General features: G+C 35.2%; 2 protein-coding genes and 1 long non-coding RNA gene across 4 annotated transcripts; 2 read left to right on the forward strand and 1 right to left on the reverse strand.

The window, feature by feature from the left end:
• Positions 1 to 4,131: 4,131 nt before the first annotated feature.
• On the forward strand, positions 4,132 to 10,541 carry LOC141643855 (uncharacterized). Its single transcript, XM_074453180.1, has 2 exons — positions 4,132 to 7,094; positions 9,895 to 10,541. The coding sequence occupies exons 1-2, from the start codon at positions 4,526 to 4,528 to the stop codon at positions 10,305 to 10,307; spliced, it is 2,982 nt and encodes a 993-aa protein (XP_074309281.1). The 5' UTR covers positions 4,132 to 4,525; the 3' UTR covers positions 10,308 to 10,541.
• Positions 10,542 to 11,773: 1,232 nt separating this feature from the next.
• Positions 11,774 to 13,468, forward strand: LOC141643858 (uncharacterized). Of its 2 annotated transcripts, XR_012543786.1 has the most exons (3): positions 11,774 to 12,060; positions 12,146 to 12,337; positions 12,815 to 13,468. It is a non-coding gene; the product is annotated as an uncharacterized LOC141643858 (long non-coding RNA). The 2 variants fall into 2 exon arrangements; XR_012543785.1 differs by having other exon boundaries at positions 12,059 to 12,337.
• A 183-nt stretch (positions 13,469 to 13,651) lies between these two features.
• Positions 13,652 to 22,102, reverse strand: LOC141643856 (uncharacterized). The gene is made up of 9 exons (XM_074453181.1): positions 21,914 to 22,102; positions 18,852 to 18,900; positions 18,532 to 18,679; positions 17,790 to 17,842; positions 16,544 to 16,930; positions 15,345 to 15,836; positions 15,001 to 15,213; positions 14,041 to 14,217; positions 13,652 to 13,952 (listed from the first exon to the last, which is right to left on the reverse strand). Exons 2-9 carry the CDS (start codon positions 18,852 to 18,854, stop codon positions 13,824 to 13,826), a joined length of 1,602 nt encoding a protein of 533 aa, XP_074309282.1. The 5' UTR covers positions 18,855 to 18,900; positions 21,914 to 22,102; the 3' UTR covers positions 13,652 to 13,823.
• Between the last annotated feature and the right edge of the window lie 320 nt (positions 22,103 to 22,422).

The raw sequence follows: 22,422 nt of genomic DNA on the forward strand, positions 1-22,422 counted from the left end.
GCCCTTTCACAAATTAAAGTGGGGTTATCAATTTTCCACCCATTTGCATTACCCACTTTCATTTGTGAAGGGGATACTAGCCGTCTACAACTATAGATGGATAGTGTCGGTCTATAATGAGAATTTGTGTTTATACATTTGCCTTATCAGGATCCATGTATTATTCGAATGACTCGTATTTAATCTAAATACGAGTCAGCCCAAAGCGTACCATCACCGGAACTGTTTTGAAAGATCTATGAAGAAAGATGGCTATGTTGAACAATTAAAATAGCCTAAAAAGTTAAGAGGGCACCCTTCTCCATGAAAGGATGAGGGATTCTTGATGCTTTTCCATTCTCTTTATTTATGTGCATAATATATCTCTTTAGACACTTCTTTTGAAGTGGAAGATGTAAAGCATTGGACCAAAACAACTTCATTTGTTGCTTTTGCTTTTTCAGCCTCCTTCCAAGACTACCTTGTCATTCATGATTCATACAACATTAGATCCATCTCATTATTATGAAGCAGCCGAGTTGGATTGGGTTGGGCTGGTGGCGCATTTTCCAACCCGAGTTCAATGATTTAGGAGTTTGAGTGAGCACCCGTGCTGCATAATGATAGTAAGGATGCTAAGACCCGCGATTTTTCTAGACACAGTAAGCGGAACACAAATTGCTTCCACAATGTGTTATATACCGGATTTAAAATTTCCTAAGCAATATTTTTTTATATTAGATAATAATTTTATATATCAAAATCGGTAGTATTTATCAAATGTTGTTTTAATGTGGCTAAGACACTTATCAAAGCACAACATGTTGGAGCTGGAAATTACAAGGAGTTCTGAATTCCCCCATTTTGCAATATTTTGGGTAATCAAACGAGTTTCAAAAAACTCAATTCATGGGATTTTAGAACTCCCGTGAATTGAGTGGGCAACCAAATAAGGACTAAAGTGTAAAAAGGCTTTTTAAACAAAAAAATGTGGGTATTAATAAAGATGGGTTTTCAAAGTTTCAAAGATTGAAAACAACATTTATAGGTAACAAAAAAGGTAGCGGTTTCTAGTTAGAATTTTTGGTGTAATTCTCAAGGATCTTAGATTCAAACCTCTTCAAAATCAATAACGTAGAGGTTATACATATGGTCCGAGACTATGTCTTCTAGTTTTGAGCCTATCGCTTTATAGTGTGGCTGACCAGATAACGGTTATACGTGATTTGCAGACATTATGTATACTCGGGGTTTAGCCAATACATACCTAAGTTAACAACTGCGAGTTCTCTCGTCATCTAGAAAAAGGTTGTACTCGTAAATCGTAATATAGTTTTGAAAGTCATACAACAAATATAGAGAATTTAAGAATCCTTTATTTATTTTAATTAAATAAAGTAACAAAAAGTATGACAAAGTAAAATAAAGCACTGGTTGCAGCTGCTTGTTTCTGTATCCCGAGGATACATAATTATACTTTGATCATTTGATTTTGAAAGAACATAAATTTTTTATAATAATAATAATAATAATAATAATACTCATCTTTTACTATGTCTTGTATACATTATGCTCTCTGTCTTACTGCCACATGTTCCCAATTAAATAGCATCAACTAGCTGGCTAAAAGATGAGACATGGTCTGGTGGTGCAAAATCTATTAGATTTGGTCTTTCAATTTGCATGTTAATTTAATGGTTTTCTTACGCAAATTCTCATTTGTGACAACAATATTCCGTCATAAGCTTATAACCTCTTACAAGGAATAAGTGAGAGGGCAAGTGAGAGGGAGGCTGTAAGAGGTCACAAGCTTGTAACCGTTACAAGCAAGACATTCTGGTTTTCTTATGGGTTGTAAAATGTATATTTATATCCTTTTTAGGTGGACGTGTATTATATATTTATATACGGAGTAATACCCTATAAATTGATTGGACCGTTGATACGATGATTTACTTTACTACACGAGCAAGGTCATGGTAAATCGGAAGCATTGCTATCTTGTATAACTAAGAATCAGTTCATAGATTATAGATCGGATCTAGTGCTAATTGTGTTATTTCTGAGTTTTATATCGATTAAAGCGAAGAATTATCTTGTATTGATGTTTATATATATTATATATATTGAATGAAAATAAATAGGTGAGGCATAAATATATTTATCTCACCAAAAGTCCAGTTGTATAGTTGTATTTTGCAAAGAAGTTGCATGCTTGCATCCAAAGCATTGAAGAAGAACAATTGGCACACACGTATTCTTGGTAGAATGTATGAGTTGAATGGTTCATATGAAGCAATGCAACAACTCATTATTAATTGTAGTTTCTCTTTACATAACTACTTTTAACTACCAATGTGGAGTAATCTATAAGTATCGTGGATTTAGGGGGTTAAGAGCGCTTTGCGTTTGCCCCCGCCCACTATGGGAAAATTCGAAAGTTTTAGTTCAAATTTTAGAATTTTTTTTCAACTTTACATTATATCATTACTTGTTCCATCCCTGAAAATTTCGTGGGTGAATATTTAAGATTCGATCAATCATTGAATCAAGGAACCGACTGATAATTTTACATTATATTAGGTAAAATCAGCGGGGACCAAGCCCCCTCCAGCACGATTAAGATCCCTCCACTGAATCCATAGTACAATACGGAGTACTTGATAATTTAACATACACGATAAATCATTAAGTCAGTCTCTTAAAAATTCTTTATTATGACAAAATAAAAAAGGGTCGTATGCATAAAGCCATTCCCTGGTGTTGTAACAAAGACAGATATATTTTCTTTCCTTTGAAAATCTATGACAGAAATCACGTCAAAAATTACGAGAAATTAAACAAATGTCATTTCGTAATTATTCAACATGTTTAAACTATTATTTCTGGTCTTCCATCCATCATTTTACTTTATTTCATAGCATATTGCCTAAAACGTTTTAGTAGTATTATTAATGTATTCAAAATTCAACAAAGTAATAGATGCAATAAAATTTGATGATTAGACAACTAGTGTATGTCTATATATAATGGCTATCAACCTGAGCAACAATTCAGTCTAAAGCTTGAAAATTATGGTTTCTAGTGATGTTCTTATAATGATGACCTACACAAATCACCATCTTTAATTTAATATTATTTATCCCTTAATCAGTCACACTAGCTAGATTATTCAATTATGTGGATCTTCGTATGATCGAAATCATGAGCTATCTTTATCAATTTTCTTCGTATTATCATGAAAAGTGCAATTTCATCATTTCTCCACCAAAGTAGATTAGTATTAGCTACATAATCAAACAAACAAAACAAAAGCATAGCCTTTAATTAAAGCCAAAGGGCCATTTTGTCATCTTGGATGATATTAAATTGTGCGAATCATACCAGAAAACATTTGAATCGGCTTATACTGTATTGATTTACCTTAATTTGACATTCCACATATCACCTTTACAATTATGTGTGAATGGAACAATAATGTCAAAACTAAGATTTGCCAGATCCGGCTCGAATGCAGACTAAATCAGATGCCATAAAGAAAAGAAAACACAACCTTTAGTTAAATTCAAAAGGCACCCGTGAGCAATTAGGTCTACTGGTACAGAGTTGTTCTTTCTTAATTAGAGGCATCGAGTTCAAACCATGGGAATGATCAGTAGAGCTTTACCACCTTATTGGTCCTACTCGACTCGAACCGTCAAAACCGAATGGCATACACCCAAAAAAAAAAAAAATCCAAAAGGCAATTATCTCATCTTAGAAGATATTAAAGTGTGATAATCATATGAGTGAGTGATCATATAGATCAACTAATATTGTACCGATCTAACTTAATTCGATATTTTGAGATGATAACTGTGTACATACAATAACTTTAAAACTTAGAACGAGTGTTTTGTTGACAATCTTGTTTTAACCAACTCCAATACAGATTAAACCGTATGTAAATGCAACAATGTTAAAACTTCGAATGAGGCATTTGTTGACAATCTGGTTTTAACCAGCTTAAATACAGACTAGACTAAACCGAATGACGTAAACAAAATAATATAGAGAATCCAAAACTTTTTTTTTCTTGTCTTTTTCTTTTTCTTTTACCACCCCAAAACCTTTACTTTTTAAATATCAGTTATCCAAAGAGCTTTATGCCTTCTTGCTTTCTCTTTCTCTATACAACTTTGTCTAATCAAAGTTGATTATACATCTACTATTATGGTCCCATAATCCTCATTTTAGCATTATTCTTCTCTTCTTTCTCATTTCTCTCTTTAAAGAAAAAGAAGCCTCAAAATAAAGTCCAAAGTTTTAAGGTCCTTGCCTTGAGTTTGAAGACTCTTACTACTTTCACTTACATAAAATCATAAAATGTTTCATTTCTTAAACCCTTCTACATTTCAACAACAAGTTTCCAAAATTCTCCTCTCCTTTACACTCTTACATCACTCAAAACCCGACTCAAAACCCGAGTTAAAATAATGTTCTTCTCATATACTCTTAAGTAAATATATATAAATTTTATTTCTTCGGCCGAAAATTCTTGTTAAAAATGGTCACTTTCTTACCATATTTGGGTTTAACATTTTTCTTTTGTCTCATAACTACCTATTCTGTTTCATCCTCGGATTTCGAAGCATTAGTGAAGCTTAAGCAAGGTTTTGAAGTCACTAATCCTGAGTTAAGCAACTGGGATATCTCGAATTCGAGTTCAGTTTGCTTATGGACAGGAATTAAGTGTCTACATGGAAGAGTAATTTCATTAGACTTAACAGATTTAAACCTTGGTGGTTCTGTTTCCCCTGTAATTAAAACCCTAGACAACCTCATTAACCTCTCCTTAGCCGGGAATAACTTCACAGGGCGATTTCATATCGACAGCTGGAGCAATCTCCGTTTCCTCAACATTTCCAACAACTTCTTCCATGGTGGATTGGAGTTGAACTACTCAAGTTTACCAAACTTAGAAGTCTTTGACGCGTATAATAACAATTTCTCTTCACTCCTTCCAGTTGGTGTTACAAGGTTGTCTAAGTTGAGGTACTTGGAGCTTGGAGGAAATTATTTTTACGGCGAAATACCTAAGAATTATGGAAGCATTTTTTCCTTAGAGTACCTATCTCTTTCAGGAAATGACCTTGTTGGGTTAATTCCTCGCGAATTAGGTAACCTTACTAATTTAAGGGAATTATACATGGGATCTTACAATGTGTTTGAAGGTGGAATTCCTAAGGAATTTGGAAAAATGATGAATCTTGTTCACTTAGATATGTCAATTTGTGAATTACGCGGTCAGATACCAAAAGAGTTAGGGAATTTGAAGATGCTGGACACACTGTACTTGCATATGAATCGCCTTTCCGGGTCAATTCCAAGGGAATTAGGGAATCTAACAAATTTGTTGAATCTCGATCTTTCGATTAATGCACTTTCAGGAGAAATTCCATCTGAATTCATCAATTTGAAGAATCTCAACCTTTTCAACCTTTTCATTAACAAGCTACATGGGTCAATTCCTGATTATTTGGCTGATTTGCCAAACTTGTACAAACTTCAACTATGGAAGAACAACTTCACAGGTGAAATACCGCGAAAATTAGGACAAAGTGGCAATCTTCAAGAGCTAGACTTATCTTCCAACAAACTCACTGGTACTATCCCTTCAAACTTGTGTGTGTCGAACCGACTTAGCATTTTAATCTTAATGAATAATTTTCTCTTTGGTACCATACCTCAAAGTTTAGGGTCATGTCTTAGTCTAACAAGAGTAAGATTGTCTCAAAATTACCTTAATGGTAGTGTCCCAAATGGGTTAATGTACTTACCTCAACTCAATTTGTTAGAGCTCCAAAACAACTATCTTTCGGGTAATTTACCCGAAAATGAGGACCCTTTTAAGTTAAATCCTACTAAATTAGACCAAATTGACCTTTCCAATAATCTTTTATCCGGGTTTTTACCAATTTCTATATCAAATTTCAGTTCAGTTCAGTTCCTTTATTTTCAAAGTAACCAATTTTCCGGCCAAATTCCGTCATCAATTGGCCAACTTCAACAAGTAATGAAAATCGATCTTAGTAATAATTTGTTATCGGGTTTAATCCCGAAAGAGATTGGTAATTGTCCTCATCTTACTTATCTCGATCTTAGTTTAAACAATCTTAGTGGTTTAATTCCTTCTGAAATTTCTAGTATTAAAATCTTGAGTTACTTGAATTTATCCCACAATCATTTGAATGGTACCTTACCCATCTCACTAGGGTCCATGAAAAGCCTTACACATGCTGATTTTTCATTTAATGATTTTTCGGGTAAGCTGCCCGAGACCGGTCAGTTTTCGGTCTTTAATGCCTCATCTTTCTCGGGTAACCCGTTTCTATGTGGACCGGCCTTGAATAATCCATGTAATTTCACCACATTAAACGGTCAAACCCGAAAGTCCAATGGTGAGTTTAAGTTAATTCTAGCCCTTGTTCTGTTATTTTGTTCCTTGGTTTTCGCGGCTGTAGCGGTCTTAAAAGCGAAATCATTTAAAAGAAGGTCCGACACATGGAAAATGACCACATTTCAAAATGTGGAATTTACTGTGTCGGACATTATGGAATTCATGAAAGACGGAAATGTGATCGGCCGAGGTGGGGCAGGAATTGTTTACCACGGTAAAATGGGTTGTGGGTCCGAAATTGCAGTAAAAAAATTACTTGGTTTTGGAAAACATGATCACGGGTTCAAAGCCGAGATTGAGACACTTGGGAATATTAGACATCGGAACATAGTGAGATTATTGGCATTTTGTTCGAGTAAGCATACGAATCTCTTGGTGTACGAGTACATGCGTAACGGAAGCTTAGGCGAAGCGCTACACGGTAAAAAATTAGGAGGATTTTTAGGGTGGAATTTAAGGTATAAAATTGCAATAGATGCTGCTAAGGGACTTTGTTATCTTCACCATGATTGTTCTCCTATGATTGTTCACCGAGACGTCAAGTCTAATAACATCTTACTCGACTCGAATTTCGAGGCCCATGTGGCGGATTTTGGCCTGGCTAAGTTCTTTATGGATGGTGGTGCCTCAGAATGCATGTCTGCTGTTGCTGGATCTTATGGTTATATTGCTCCAGGTATGAATATTACCATTTTCATATTTTCTATTTCTCGTTTCTCGTTTTTACATTATCCCTATGTCTGAATGGCCTGGTAAATTGTGAGGTAATGTGTTAGGGTGGGGCTAGGGCTAGGGCTGAGCATGGATCGGATATGCGATCAGAAATTTCAAAATTTCAATATCCGCTATCCAATGTGTACTGTTCGAATATCGGATCTGTTCGGATAATCAGATTTTTGTTCTGCCCTAGTGTTAGCAACACAAAAAAAGCCGTTTCTAAATGAACCAAGATAAAAATCGCGTCAAGAACTGCATTTTAACTTATTCCATTCAAATCTAGAATCAAAGAGTACAGTAACAAGTATGTGACTCTTTTAACCCGACTAGTAATGAACATAAATTAGTGTTAGAGATACTCGTACGTATGTTCTTAAACACATTTCACACCTTAAGACCGTCTTAAGAAAGACTTGCTACATACCGAATATTTTGATGCTAATTAATCCATATTGGTTTGTCTGTTAGCTGTCTGAAATGATTGAGAAGTTGATCTAAATATAAAATACTTCCATCAAATATGCACGAGGAATTTTGTTTAAGATCCAAGAGTGTAATCATGTAATGTCAGTTGTTACGTGGTTTGATCTCCAAAAGGACTCCTTTTGTGCTTAATATCATCATAGGTTGTCCTCATTGTCTGTTGTTAGAAAACAAGAGTAATACATCTATGACATACTCTAGACTGTCTACTATGCTTCTTTTCTCTTTCAAATGATTTTGTACCATTGAATTTTTTTTGGTAATTTAATAATTCAACTCAAAATTGTAAAAACTAATGTATGGAGCGAGTATAATTAAAAGACTTTGTTTATTCGTGTTAGGACTTTTGTTGATATATTAGAAATTAAACGATAATAATCTAATGCGAATTATGAAAATTTTCGATGGTCGAAGATATATATGTATCAATCTTAGACCCATTGTTTTAGACACGATGTTTAGAGAACTAACGTGTTTCATTACTTTAAATTGACTTTAGGCTAAAGTTGTAATTCTGGCTTCGTTGCTGCATATTGTGACACACGTTTTTACTTTATTTAGATAAATCGAATAATTTATACTCTACTAGAACGAATAATACATGCTTTTTAACCTGGCATTATAATTCCTCTAATAAGAAAAAAAGACCGTTTTAACTTAAAACATTTCACAAATCACAACAACGTCGTTCCATTTTCAACTCTATAACAATCAGTTATGACAACCGTCTTAAGTTAAGACGACTTAAATAAGAATTGGAATGGGAAGAGTGGGGGGAAATGGGGCATGGTGGTGAAAGTGGAAAGGGGACCAAAGATGATGAGTAGGTCTAGTCATAGAAGTGGTAAACCACGTACTCGAATCCCTAGAAAAGAGGGTGCTGTGAATTGCAGGCCTGGGTATATGTATAGACCCATGAGTACAAAACCTTATTATTATCTCATCCTAGCTATGGCTTCAAATCACATGACGAGGGACTAGCCTGAGTAGTCTGGTCTTATTATTTGTTTCTGAATGTTTTGTGTTTTGTGTCAGAACTAGGAATTTTATTGGGAACAGTTAAAGTCATGCACTACAAGTCTACAACCAAGCAAGTAGCCATTAGATTCACCTATGTTAGCATGTTATCCACCTTAACTAAGTAAAATTACCAGGGTAATACTTATGATTTGAGTTCAAATCTCGTTAATAAGTATTACCTTCACCTTAACCGACAAAGTTGCAAGGGTTAATATTCTAAGTTATTACTCCATAGTAATATAATTGTAACACTATTATTTTCTAAATCCCGAGTATACGTGATAGATTGCAAACCACATAAATCAGCTTAACCATCCTTGTTAGGGAGTGACGGATACCCAAATTTTAACGACTAAACCTCAGCCTTCAAGCATGAAACCTTTTCCTTAATACTCCTCAAGTATTTATTTTTGTAAATAGAAAAATGGAAGAAATGTGGAATAAAATTTGATAAAATAGAAAATAAACAAAAAAAAAGGGAGAATGGTTAAATCACAAAAATGGGTGGTGCAAAATTGAGTAATTTAAAAAAAAATGGGCCAGGAAGACTATTTAAAATGGGGTGTCTTCATCGTGTGGTGTGAAAGTGAAACCACATGCACATATATTATCGTGCCCACTTCACTAAAGCCCTCCATTTTCTCCTTTCACTTTTCTTTTTCCTTCTTTTATTACGTTTTTTTTTTGTTCTTTCATTTTAAAAGTTCTAGAAATATACTATTTCAAGTTTTGATTCCTATTGAAAATGGAGATGTAGGGCACCTCCATATAGTGGGCAACATGTTTTGATAATCTACTTGTAATGTATCCAAAACTATGTTGCCATTAGAAACGTAAATAATTTTTTTTTGGACGGTAATATCAGTCTTAAGATGAAAATAGGTTAAATATGCTGCTAGTTACATTGTCTAATGAATTGTATTAAACCCGTTAGAGATGGTCAAATGCAGGCCAGATCAGCATGGTTTTTCTGGCCCACGGATGGGTTTGCGTATTTTGTGTGGATTCGTGGACCGAACATTTTATAAATTTTTGAAAATGCATTGTTCAAGCCTGCTTTGTTAGCAGGCCGGATGGGACGGGGCCAACGGGCCTTCCGGCCCATGATCAGCTACGTCTTAGACAAGATTTTATGTTATAAATGTAGAAATTAAATAATAAACCGTTTTACCACGTCAACCAGTTAATTTGTTAGTTACAGGATAGGAAATTTAGTTGTAATGTATTGAAACTAATTTTATGCAATTCTTTTACAGAATACGCGTACACGTTGAAGGTGGACGAAAAAAGTGATGTGTACAGCTTTGGAGTGGTACTACTCGAACTCCTAAGTGGGCGTCGTCCAGTTGGAGATTTCGGAGAAGGGGTAGATATAGTACAATGGACTCGACTTCAAACCAATTGTCGTAAGGAGAACGTCTCGGTCGTGTTGGATACTCGACTATCGACTGTGCCTCAAGACGAAGCAATGCATTTGTTCTTCATTGCCATGTTATGCACCCAAGATAATAGCATTGAACGTCCAACTATGCGAGAAGTTGTACAAATGTTATCGGAGTTTTCACGCCAACATTATGCTTCTTGTTCTTTAACTGTTAAACCCCAACAAAAAGAGAGTAAAAGTGATGGTAAAGAGTTTGACAAGCTTCCGGATGACGCGGTGGTATAAAGGAAGACTCGGTACAAGAAACACGCGAGTTTGCAACCGTCGGGTGTTCGTCTCGTGTCAAATTTTTTTGTTTACAAGTTTTTATAATGGAAAATGTACTTAGTTTGTTTATAGTCTTTATTTATATTTGTGAAAATAAATGTTTATTTGTTTCTAGTGATGATGTTTAGTTAGATATAGGCATAGATTTGGTTGGAGATTAATTATATATATTGAGAGAATAACTAATTATTACCGAGTACAATGTTCACTTAATTCTAATTTAAGTGAGTTTATATGTATTTTTTCTAAGTTACATGGTAATTTTTGAACTCAACATTTATTAAAACAATCTAATTGAATTTATATGTCCTCTTTCTGTGTTATGTTGTAATTTTTTAGCTTAATTGTTCTATGAAAAAACTTAAAAACTTTACATCGAAACTCATTAACTTTACCACAAAAGTTAAAAAAATATAATAAAGCTCAAAATTATAAAACCAATTATACTAGTATTCTCTTAGACTCTTACCATAAAGAAAAGCTTAAAATTCACAAAATCAAACACTCTTCTAAAACATAAAAGTAAACAAATGAATGTCTTTATTAAGTTTACCAAAGGCTCACATCAGTTTCCTAGATCCAAGAATAACATAAGTTGATAACCCCCATAAGTTGTCGCGAACGATTTATCCAAAAACGCATTGATAATAACGAATAGCGGTTCAATCATTATTCTGTATTTGAGTTTGATTAAAATATTCCTCACAAAAAAATTTTAAAAAAAAATAAATAATAATTGAGTTAAAGGGAGTAAATTAATTTCTCACTTTAGGCTATCAACGAAGTTAAATGTCTTACCATACAACATCATCATCATCATCATCATCATCATATATCGACAACAACATGCAAGGAAATTAGCAACCCCAAAGAATGAATTTTTTTAAAATTACTCATTTTATCTCAATTAATTTTATATGTTTTCCTTATTTGGACGTCTCTAATATTTATGATTCAACTATATTTTTAGGTTGCTTTCTTTCCCATCTGCGTTTGTTTTTTTTTTTTTTTGTTTACAATTTGCAGGTCGTTTTTCAATTATTAATTCTTAATCACTCTGTGTCATATATCACTCATTTCTTTTATGGTAAAATAAACATAAAGAAATAATCAGGATAAAGGGATTAACCGGCAAGCAAGCAAACAAACATTTAAAGAAAAGAAGCAAATTAATTGTGACATGAAACAATTGGTCAGGTTCGTTCCAGCTTAGTAATTTCACTTCAATTCAACTCAATTTTATTCAGTTTAGTTCACCTTTATTTCATTCAGTTTGAATTATCAGTCGAAAAAAACAAAACAGAGCCTACACTCATAAATCATAATCGTGAGAGATACATGAGACAAAAACAAAGGTACAAACGCGTGAAGAGTGTGGAGCCTGGAATAGAATCAAGAAGTGGTTCACCCCACGCCAAGAACTTATACTTTGTAACTCAAATCATCAACTTTATATTAATTACGTACATATAAATATACAATTTTCTGGAATTTGGTAAACATACCAATCATATTTAAATTCTTAAGCATGAGTTACCCATTACCTAATAAAATAATTAAACTAAATAGTAATATTAATAAAATACGTTGACTAATTTATTTACCAAAAATTCTTCTTGAGTCCTTAGCTTTGGCTAATTAGGAAACTCGTCTCCTTTTTGGAAACCTTGGAATTGTATATATGGTTATAGAAACCCAGCAAATTTCTTGAGCAACTATTCATTGGAATAATAATAATCATCGAAACCTTTACGATTATCTTTGCTTGTGTAGTTGGTATTATTATAGAAACCCAGCAAAATTTGATTACTGAAGAAATTGTTGGGTAGAAAATGTCAGATTTAGATTGTGGTGACTGTGATTGTGATTGTAAGTGTGATGATTGTATTTGTGATTGCAATTGCGACGATTGTGGTTGTAATTGCGACGCTTGTTGTTGTAATTGCTGCGACGACTGTTGTTGTGGTTGTCTTGATGGTTGTTGCACGGTATGTCTTCTTTGCTATCTTATTCTTAACTTGAGCTTTAATTTTGCATGAATCTTGTGTATCTTGAAAACCGTCTCGAGTTAATTTGATGGAAAATGAGATAGCGTTATCTGGTAGTAGTACTGAGTTTCGTGTTGGGTTGAAAGGGTTAGCTTAAATCTTGTTTATCTTGACAATAGCATTATTTGGTAGTATTGAGTTTCGTGTTGGGTTAAAAGGGTTAGCTTAAAATCTTGAATCTCATTTATCTTGACAATAGCGCTATCTGGTAGTATTGAGTTTCGTATTGGGTTGAAAAGGTTAGCTTAAATCTTGTTTCTTATAATGAAATAGCATAGTGTTCTTGTGTAGTACTGAGCTGAGTTTCGATACTACCTTCTCACATACACAAGGTAGCGCGTAGCGCCACCCGATCATTATTTATTATTTATGCAAACTAAACTCTAATGACCTTGACTTGTTGTTTATTTGTTGCAGGGCGAAACCAATGTTATTTTGTGCTGTTTCATGCCGTCGTCTAATAATAGCAGACCAGACCGTAACAGATCGAGTACAGCATCCGACTGTTCATTCTGTTGCTGTTGTTTTCGTGACGTAAGAAATCTAGCTCCACCTAAAACCTCCAACAAGACGAAACGCAAGGGTTTCTGTTGGCGTCTTAGGTCATGTTTCAGGAGGACTGATCCATCTCCGCCATCTTCACCCCCTCGACCACAGCCTGTAATGGATAATGTACCCCCTGTGGGATATAACTACAACCAAGATGGTAGATACCCAATGAATGAAGATCGATTTCCACCAGGTTATGAGGAACGATATAGAAATCGAGCTGTCTGGGAAGAGATCGGTATGCCTCATCGAGCTCATGTAATGGATGGGAAATGGTCGCGTCCTGTCAAGCATGGGGATAAGTATGGTGGCCATTTGTAGAACCTGACGCTAGCCCGTCTTGCTTTGTTTTATTGTGTCGTCTTTTCTCTTCGCTTACACTGTCGGTCCATATACTGGTTGTGCAAGGTGGAATGGTCTCACTTATGACGGTTGTATCGCAATACTAGGGGATCCATTTTATCAAAAAGTCGTCTTAAATAAGAATTTACGCTTTATAATAACAATATACTCACTTATGTCGGAACATAAAATTTTTTCAAACAGATTTCCCGAAATTATTTAATTTTCTATTTTTGCCAACGGTTGCTTTTCATTCTCTCGTTTCAGACTGCGGGAATAATAAGCCATGGAGCAATAACAAAATGACAAAAAAATTGGTAAAAAAAAAAAACGACTCGACTGCCGACAACTAAAAATCTTGGGTTAAACAAAAAAAAAAGGTCTTTCATAAGCAATGTGAACATCCTGAATAGGCAAAGGATCCTGAAAATGTGAAACCAACTATTGAAATGCAAATAAGAAAAATATATCAAAAACTAATCGGGAAAAAAAAAAAGAAAAAAAAAAACGATGCAACAAGAGAACTCTACTCCGACTATAATGCTACTTTTGGATCGGCAGTATCGAGGGATAAGTTGTTTGTAAGGTTGACAAGAGCCGAAACTGAGTTCGCTTGAGACTTGCTGCTTACTTCCTCTCCGCTTCTTTCCGTATCCACCTGTTTCTGCAAATTGAACTATTAGTTTCTCCATAATATGTAAAACTAGGAAATTATACATATCAAAGCAACTGAGATAAAAAGGTAGACTTACTGGAATGTCTTTGGTTGCAAATACATCAGCAGCCTGATGAGCACCAGATTTGTTGCTTCTTCTCATCTTTAGTGCCTTTTCTCGATTTTCGTAAAAGTCAAAGTCGTCCAGAAGAGATGTCTTTGATGAATAACTCTTGAAAATCTTCAGCATTTCTGATCCTTGCTTTAGCCCAATCTGCATGATCGTAAAATTAAAAAAATCAATGCACCGATGCTAAAAATAGACAAAAGAAGCCTTAAATATTGCAGACAACTATCACCAGATGCAGAGTTCATAACTGCCTAGCGCCTAGCGGTTGGTCCATGTACATAAAAACTCCGGTTAAAACAGGCTCAATAATTGAAGCTTACCCGAGCTTGAAAAAATTATGCTCGTTATCAAGCTTGCGAGCTTTAACGTGAGCTCGAGCCAAACTTGAGCTCAACTCGATCCTATATATAATTGTTGAATTTTCGTTTTTTCTCTCTCGATATTTTCAATAACAAGGCTAGAAAGTTTTATATACAAATATTGGAAAATTAATTAGACATTTTTTATATGTGTGATACAAATACATAATCATGACAAAATATTTTATAAAATATGAGTAATATCTTATCTAATTACACAAATTTGAGCCGCTCACGAGCTTTTCGAGCCGAGCCAACGTTAGCTCGGCTTGACTCGTTAAGCTCTCGAGCCGAACCCGAGCCCGAGCCGAGCTTAGACCGAGTTTTGACCTAGCCGAGCTCGAGTTGCTCGCGAGCTGTCTCGTCTCATTAACAGCCCTATGAGTATATAGCTAGATCTGGCAAATTAACTGAATTCGAAATGACCCAATCTGAACCTACCCAAGGCACCCCTATCAGTTTTGGATGACAAATTTTCTAAGGCCACCTAGTCTCAATCAAGGCATTGAATTTAGCGAAAACTGAAACAAACAAAGAGTGCAGAGAAGATGGAGGAAGGTTTAGTCACCTCCTGAGTATCCCGAGTGTAAGTGACAGGTCTATTCTCATTATTTTCAAGAAGAATGTGCCTGAGCTGAGTATTGGGGATATCTTTCACTATATGCCATTTCACAGGGAAATATCCACTCCATTTGTCAAGCTGCCAGAAATCTTTCGACTTATTAAAATCCACTTTCCCCAACATCTCAGCCACTCCGACAAACTGACCACTTCCGTTAACCTGAATTTAAAACCAGAAGCTTAGTCAGTAGCGAGAAAGATTCATAAATCTACACAGATAAGTACCAAACACTCCTTACTGAGGTCGTGAATCCTGATATTCACATTTGAGAGCGTATCATTATCACTTACCGAGAAGAAAAGAAAAACTGGGCACTTCTTGCCCGTTTCCTTAGCTTTCGCTTCAGCATCATGGAATGCGGCATCTAGCTTCTTATTCCCATTTGCGGTACTTGACCATACATCATACTTAATGGACTTGTGGACATCATCTTCACTATATGATTTGATGACATAGCATTTTGCAGCTTCGTACTCGATCGGGAACTCAGGCGAGTTATATTTTTCTTTTTGAACAACCGGAACATTGGCTTCCTTTTCGGAAGAGTCAGAAGGGGTTCGGTTGTGGCCTCTAGGGCCACACGTAAGTTCAGATGACATTTCAAACTCGTTCTTTCTGGTTGATCTCAGCTTATCGTTACCATTCCATGTCCTGATATTTGGCCTGTAGCCCATGGTACCATGATTTCCATACAGACTGTTTCTCTGGAAAGATAATGGCTGGAAATTACCAGCCGGATGGTATGCATTTGCATACCCATACGTTGGATAATATGAGTCTGTCTGAGTAAATACAATAAAAACACAAGTTCAGTCCCAGAAACATTTAAAAATTAAAAGTAACATAAAAACAGTAATGATATACTAGATGGACTCGTGCACATGAAAGACAACCAGAAAGATAAACAATTTCTATCAACCCTTCCTTAGAAATTTTATCGCGAGTTTGTGTTGTGGGTGAAGTAGTGTGAACATCTCTTTGTCAAATTATCCCCGTACGCGATTATCTCTACGTCTATCAACCACCTAAGGGCTCATCTGCAAGTTTAACAATTTGAAACAGAATATGTACAAAACAAGATGTATAAGCCACATCCAAAAAAGCATGCCATGATAGCTTCGACGTTATAAATTATTTAATGATGCCTAGAAGGCTAGAACCTTTAAATATGTTCCATCTTTCTGGATTCTCAAACAAACAAAAATACCATAGCTCGGGTCTTAGGAATTCTGACACACAAGTGAATCCGTCGTAGCTGGTAATTCGCAAAGCAGAGAAACTATTTACATGATAACTCTACTAACTTAATCCAAAAGTCCTCTTTTTTGAGAGTCATTAGAAAAAATGTAGACTATGCGTCTATGCACATAACATCTTTTCTACTTTCAAAAAGCGAACAGTTTAGAAGCAGAAAGCAGCATGGGATTAAAAAAAAGAACCAATGTATGATGTTATCAGATTACTAAATTTAGAAAGGATTCACATGCACCTTGTTGAACTTGGGCTGGGAATAATTTGGAGAAGCAACTAGCGGACGTGATTTTGAATTTGATGATACGGATGACAAATTATTATGTTCCGAGCCATATATTTTTGATTGCTTTGTGCCATTTGGTCTGTTTGTGTGAGTAGAAGGACTAGATCGGACGGCCCCATTGATAGTATTTGATCCATTCGAAGAATTTCCAAGAGAATTATAATCCCATGCATAACAAGGTACAGCTTCTGTCCCATAACTGACGGGAGTTTGGACGTATCCTGATGACGAATAATACGGCTGGCTAACAGAACCATCAGCACCAACATAGGCCCCAGCAGCATAAGGATTATACCCAGAATAATAATAAGCTACTGAATTGTGATCTGCTTGCGCTCCCTGCACCATAAGAGAACGCTATATTATACACAAGTACACAACACGCTATATAATTTAAGGAGTACGTTAACATATGCTTCCATGTGCACCCATGGACGGTTCGAAAAGATGATTCATGTCAGCCGACCCCAAATCATTTTGGGATTAAGGCTCTGATGTTGTTGTTGTTGTTGTTGTTGTTAACATATGCTTCCAAGTCCCAATATCAAATTTTTAATGCTCACTTCAATTTTCCACGGTGTTCTAGGCAACAAAATTATAAGCCAAAAAATCAAACCTAAGCTTAACTACCTCCAGTTATTAATGTTCTTCCACCAATCACCACCACCCAGCCCCCCACACCCCCCCATTCCAAACTAAATTGGTGCAAGCAAACAGATTGGCAGGGGATACTTTGCCGAACGGAAGTCACATCAGTGAAAGTGGTGGTTTGAGGGAGGGAAGTTGTCAGTGAAAGTAGTGGTCGACGGATGGCCAGCTAAGAAGAGTGGAGAAAGGGGCTGGTCGGCCGGTTTAGGCTACTCGAAAAACAAGTGAGAGAGAGGAAAGGGGTGGTCAGGAACCAAGAGGGGAAGGAGAGAATGAGATGGAATGGTCGGCTGAATGGGTGCAAGTGTGCAACTGAGCAGAACAGGAAGTGTTGGCTGGTCGGGACTCGGGAGGTGCTGTGGGTGGTGTGGCATAGGGGAGAGAGAATGTTGTAATTAGGGGATTAATTATAAATGGGCATAATTACCAAAAAAAAACTTACCAAACATGAAATGGAAAGAAATTGAAAGAACGAATAAAATTGGCCCAAAAGGGAAGTGGGAAAAATCGATAAATATGGGAAGAAGTACAATACAAAAGATAGGCATACCATAGACTGAGGATCTCTCCCATCAGTTGATTGGCTATATGAAGCACTGTAACCTATGAAATAAGAGGTAAGAAATGTCAAGAAACATTCTGAAAGCACTAGAAACACAAGTTAACAGAACCACTAAAGTAGACATACTCATAGCAATTGCTGGTTAAAGTTACTGAAAAATAATCAAGCCTACGTTATAGAAGTAGAACATCTCATACTCAAAGCTACAAGAGTTACTTTTAAGATTTAGTGCTAGCAATTGAGCTTCTCAGAATATATTTGAAGCTAGAAGAGTCATGACTTTAGAAGTTCTATTAAACACGAATAGTACAACTAAGAACATGACACCACCAAGACCTGTACCAAAAGTTCACTGCCAATAACTCGTAAGACAAACCTAAAGTTCATATCTGAACCCCAAAAGCTCCCACGATAACGGTATTGGTTTACTATGAACGAGTTGCCAAAGAAATCAATGCTAATTATTGACCTATTATCAGCGCTATTTATTAGGTTGTAAGCTGACATGTGATGTTAAGTGTTAACTTATTTGAAAAATACGCAAGTGTATGTCAGCTTAAAGCAACAAGCGGAAAATAAAATTGACCCTAGTGCAATGGCCAACATAACAATGTCATGCACACTTTAGTTTAATAAAAAAAAATTACTTATTCATTACATTTTTTCAAGTGAACATGTTAGATGAAACTATCAAGACTACAAGAAAAGTAAACTGCAACAGATATCTAACCTGGGTAATAATAACTGTAATAATTAGCATGTGGATTATAAACATCTTGCGCTGCAACCGACTCTTGACCTATCTGACCTTTGATGCTGGGAGTAGCACACTGAGCAGAAGGTGTGGAGTCCAAATGAGACCCATTTTCACGAGCAGCCTACACAAATGAAGTCAGATAATGCTTTATATCAAGGAAGAAGCATGAAAGTGATTTGTGATCTCCTAAATGAGGCATCCACCATGTAATACAGCAGTAAATACAAGATCAACTAATAATTGGTAAATCTTTTCTTGAACTTAAAAAAGAGGGAGAGACTCGAGAGATATACCATAGCCTGTTCTGCTGAATTGGGAACAAACTGGAATTGATTCCTTTCACTGAAATACAATATCAAGAAAGAAATAAGACGCAAATTAAATGAAGAAATACTAACGGCAAAATCAAGAGATATCGTACATTGAATGAAGTACATGCATCATATTGGTATGGCATTAAGAAAGAAATAAAACTTACTCTGGAAGCTTACATGTAATGCCATGAGACTAATTTACATTGAATGCAGTAGAAGCTTACATGTAATGCCATGAGACTAATTTACTCTGGAAGGTCCTACGAATATCTAACGCAATATCAGGTATGCAGGGTTGAAAATTGACATCACAAAAATGCTCAGCAAGTCACTTTTGGATATTAGCAGTCGAATTTTAATCTGAATCTATTAACATATATCGAATTTCTTAACTATTGATTGTTTATTCCACACTAGTCTTTCTTGCAAAATTTACCACCATCTGAACTTCCCCAGGCCGTCCATCCACTTCCAAAGACTCACTTATGCATATTAAAAAGGTGTTTCAAGTAGGCATTGAAAAATAAGAAACCCATCCACACCAATAAGTTGTTCGTTAAAAATGAGTAATTGTAAGAATTAGAAAATTTAAAGAACAAATATCAGAGAGTTGCTCGGTCCTGGAAATTTGAACAGTGAAGCAAAGGGCCAACAGCTTACAAGTAACACTGTTCTAAAGGAAATTTGTGCAACTAACACCTAGAGCACAAAGTTTCTAACTTTACAGACTAAACTAGTAATTGACTAGCTAAGAAGCAATTTCTCTACCGACACACTAAATGGTAAAGAGAATAATTGACATTGAAATTTATTTTTCCCAGAGCATAATTATTATATGCGCAATGCTAGGGCTGTTAATGAGACGAGACGAGAGCATAATTATTTTTGACAGAGCATAATTATTTTTCACTAGTTAATGAGGCGAGACAGCTCGCGAGCAACTCGAGCTCGGCTCAGCTCCGCTCGGGCTCGGCTCGAGAGCTTAACAAGTCAAGCTCAGCTAACGTTGGCTCGGCTCGAAAAGCTCGTGAGCGGCTCGAACTTGTGTAATTAGATAAAAAATATTTTGTAATGATTATATATTTGTATTACACATATATAAAATGTCTCATTGATTTTCCAATATTTTTATATAAAACTTTCGAGCCTTATTATTGAAAATATCGAGAGAAAAAAAAAACAAAAATTCAACAATTGTATATAGGCTCGAGTTTGGCTCGAGCTCGCGTTAAAGCTCGCAAGCTTGATAACGAGCACAGTATTTTCAAGCTCGGGTAAGCTCGAGTTCGAGTTTTACTTTATGAGCACAAGCCGAGCAAGGCCAAGCTCGGGCTCGGCTCGGCTCGTTAACACCCCTAAGCAATGCTATGGCCTTTTACATTCCAGCCTTCTCTTCAACCCTCCTCTAACACACACGCGCGCGCGCGCACACCCATGATATTCTACGTGTAGCTTACGCCATGTAAAAGTGACCTAGGCCTCAACCCACCTCCGTTCTTTTCGTCAATATCACTTTAAAAATACTTCAGTGAGTGTCAAAAAAAGGGCCAAACAAATAATTCTTATTTGCGAGACCAAAAAAATCATCATTTCTAATGGAGCCGAAGATTCAATATTCTTTGGTTCTAGATTTTAATGATACATCAGCAAAATGACTCACTAAGTCACTATTAGCAGCACTTTATTTATCAAAGAGTAGTTGTCACTCGATATAAACTATAAACCACCATGAAAACTTCCTTATGGGTCACAAAACAAGCTCTTTGTGTTAATTAAATGTAAGGCTGTTACAAATCTAGTACTACCTCCTATTCTCTACAAGGATCCACAGTCGTAATTATACGATAAATACAAAGTTTGAATACTAAGGAGTAATACTGGTTCTTTCTGTTGTTTACTTACACCTCATAGATGAGCATAGTATATTCATTAATGAGGTGCAAATAAAAGTAGAAAAAAATGTACCGATATTCCTAATACACCTTTATATTTCTCGTCTAAAAAACGATATAAAACACAAAAATATCACTCTGCAGTCCAAGAAAATATCTTGTACAACAAAAATATCCCAACAACAAGTTAGTGGAATGGCAATACTATATGTAGATTGATTCTGCATCACTAACCAAAGAAAATTGAAAGATTCTTTCTTTTGAAAGTGATAGGAGATCTTAGAATACTCTACCAATAAAAATTAATTGGTCTATATAAAATGACAAAATAAAATATCCGAAACAAATAGAAGTCCTTAACCACCAAGGAATTTGAACATGACAGCGCATCGAAACATAATAACACATCACAACCCCGAAAAAGTATTCAACATCTCTTGGCTAAAAATGAAGAATCGTGTCATTAAGTAAGAAGCAAAATTTGGTCACGAAACTGGGAAAAGATTGAAACTTTGATAAATTCATCAAGTAATTTTAGCAAAAAACAATCATTAATTCACCCGTTTCAATTATTTGTTTACCTTTTTTTAATTCTTCGCAAGAGGTATTCTATTCAAAGGTAAACAATTGATTGGGCCGGAGATTTGGTCATGGAATTGGAAAAAGATTGAAGCTTTGATAAATTCATCAAGTAATTTTAGCAAGAAAATCATTAATTCATCCATTCCAATCAAAGGGTATTCTAATTAAAGGTAAACAAATGATTTGGACCGAGTTGGAAAAAGATTGAAACTTTCAAAAATAAATGTAACTTTGATAAATTCATCAAATGATTTTAGCAGGAAAAATTCATGGGTTTTGACTAGCAACAAAAACCAAGCCAGCAAAAATAAAAATAAAATAAAAAATAAAAATAATTGGAAATTGATGGAAGAAAAATGGAATTGTTGAGGAAAAATGACTATAACACATCAACAAACGAGGCATACAGAATGAAAATTGCATCGAGAACTGCATCGAACCGACATTCAATTCAAAAAAATAATAAAACCCAATTGAACTACACTGATAATAGTAAAAATTATAAAAACAATAAAAACCCAATTAAATTAAAGTAATAATAACAGTAAAAGATAATTAAAAAATTACCTGAGAAAACTGAGATTAAAGTGGATAAGAGATAAACTGAAGTAAAAAGAAATTCCTTCCACAAGAATGGGAAAACACAAGAGTGCTTTGTGTTTAACGATGTTGTTGAAAGCAGAAGGAAGAAAAAAGAGAGTAAAATGAGAAAGATGTTTGAGTTTATATATGAGGAGTGTTTGAGTGCTTTGAATGTGAATAAGAGAGGGAGGGAGTTGAAATGAAAACCCTTGAGATTTTTGATCCAACGGTTTAGGGTTTCTTTGTTTACGTGTTGTTCTTTTGTATCATCCGTTGGATTTTGGTCCAATTATACTACACTAGACTTTGTTGTGGTGGACATACTTCAAATCTCTAGATCTACCTTTTTTTCTTTTTTTCTTTTTTTATAGTATGTTTTTTTTTTTTTTTATAATTATGATTTTAAGATTTATGATTGGGTGTTATTGATAGTTCCTTCATATGAGACCAATGGTAACATTGAATGTTTTGCCACTATTTATGATCGTGGGAAA

This window comes from Silene latifolia, chromosome 2 (assembly GCF_048544455.1).
Source record: "Silene latifolia isolate original U9 population chromosome 2, ASM4854445v1, whole genome shotgun sequence".
Lineage (NCBI taxonomy): Eukaryota > Viridiplantae > Streptophyta > Magnoliopsida > Caryophyllales > Caryophyllaceae > Silene > Silene latifolia.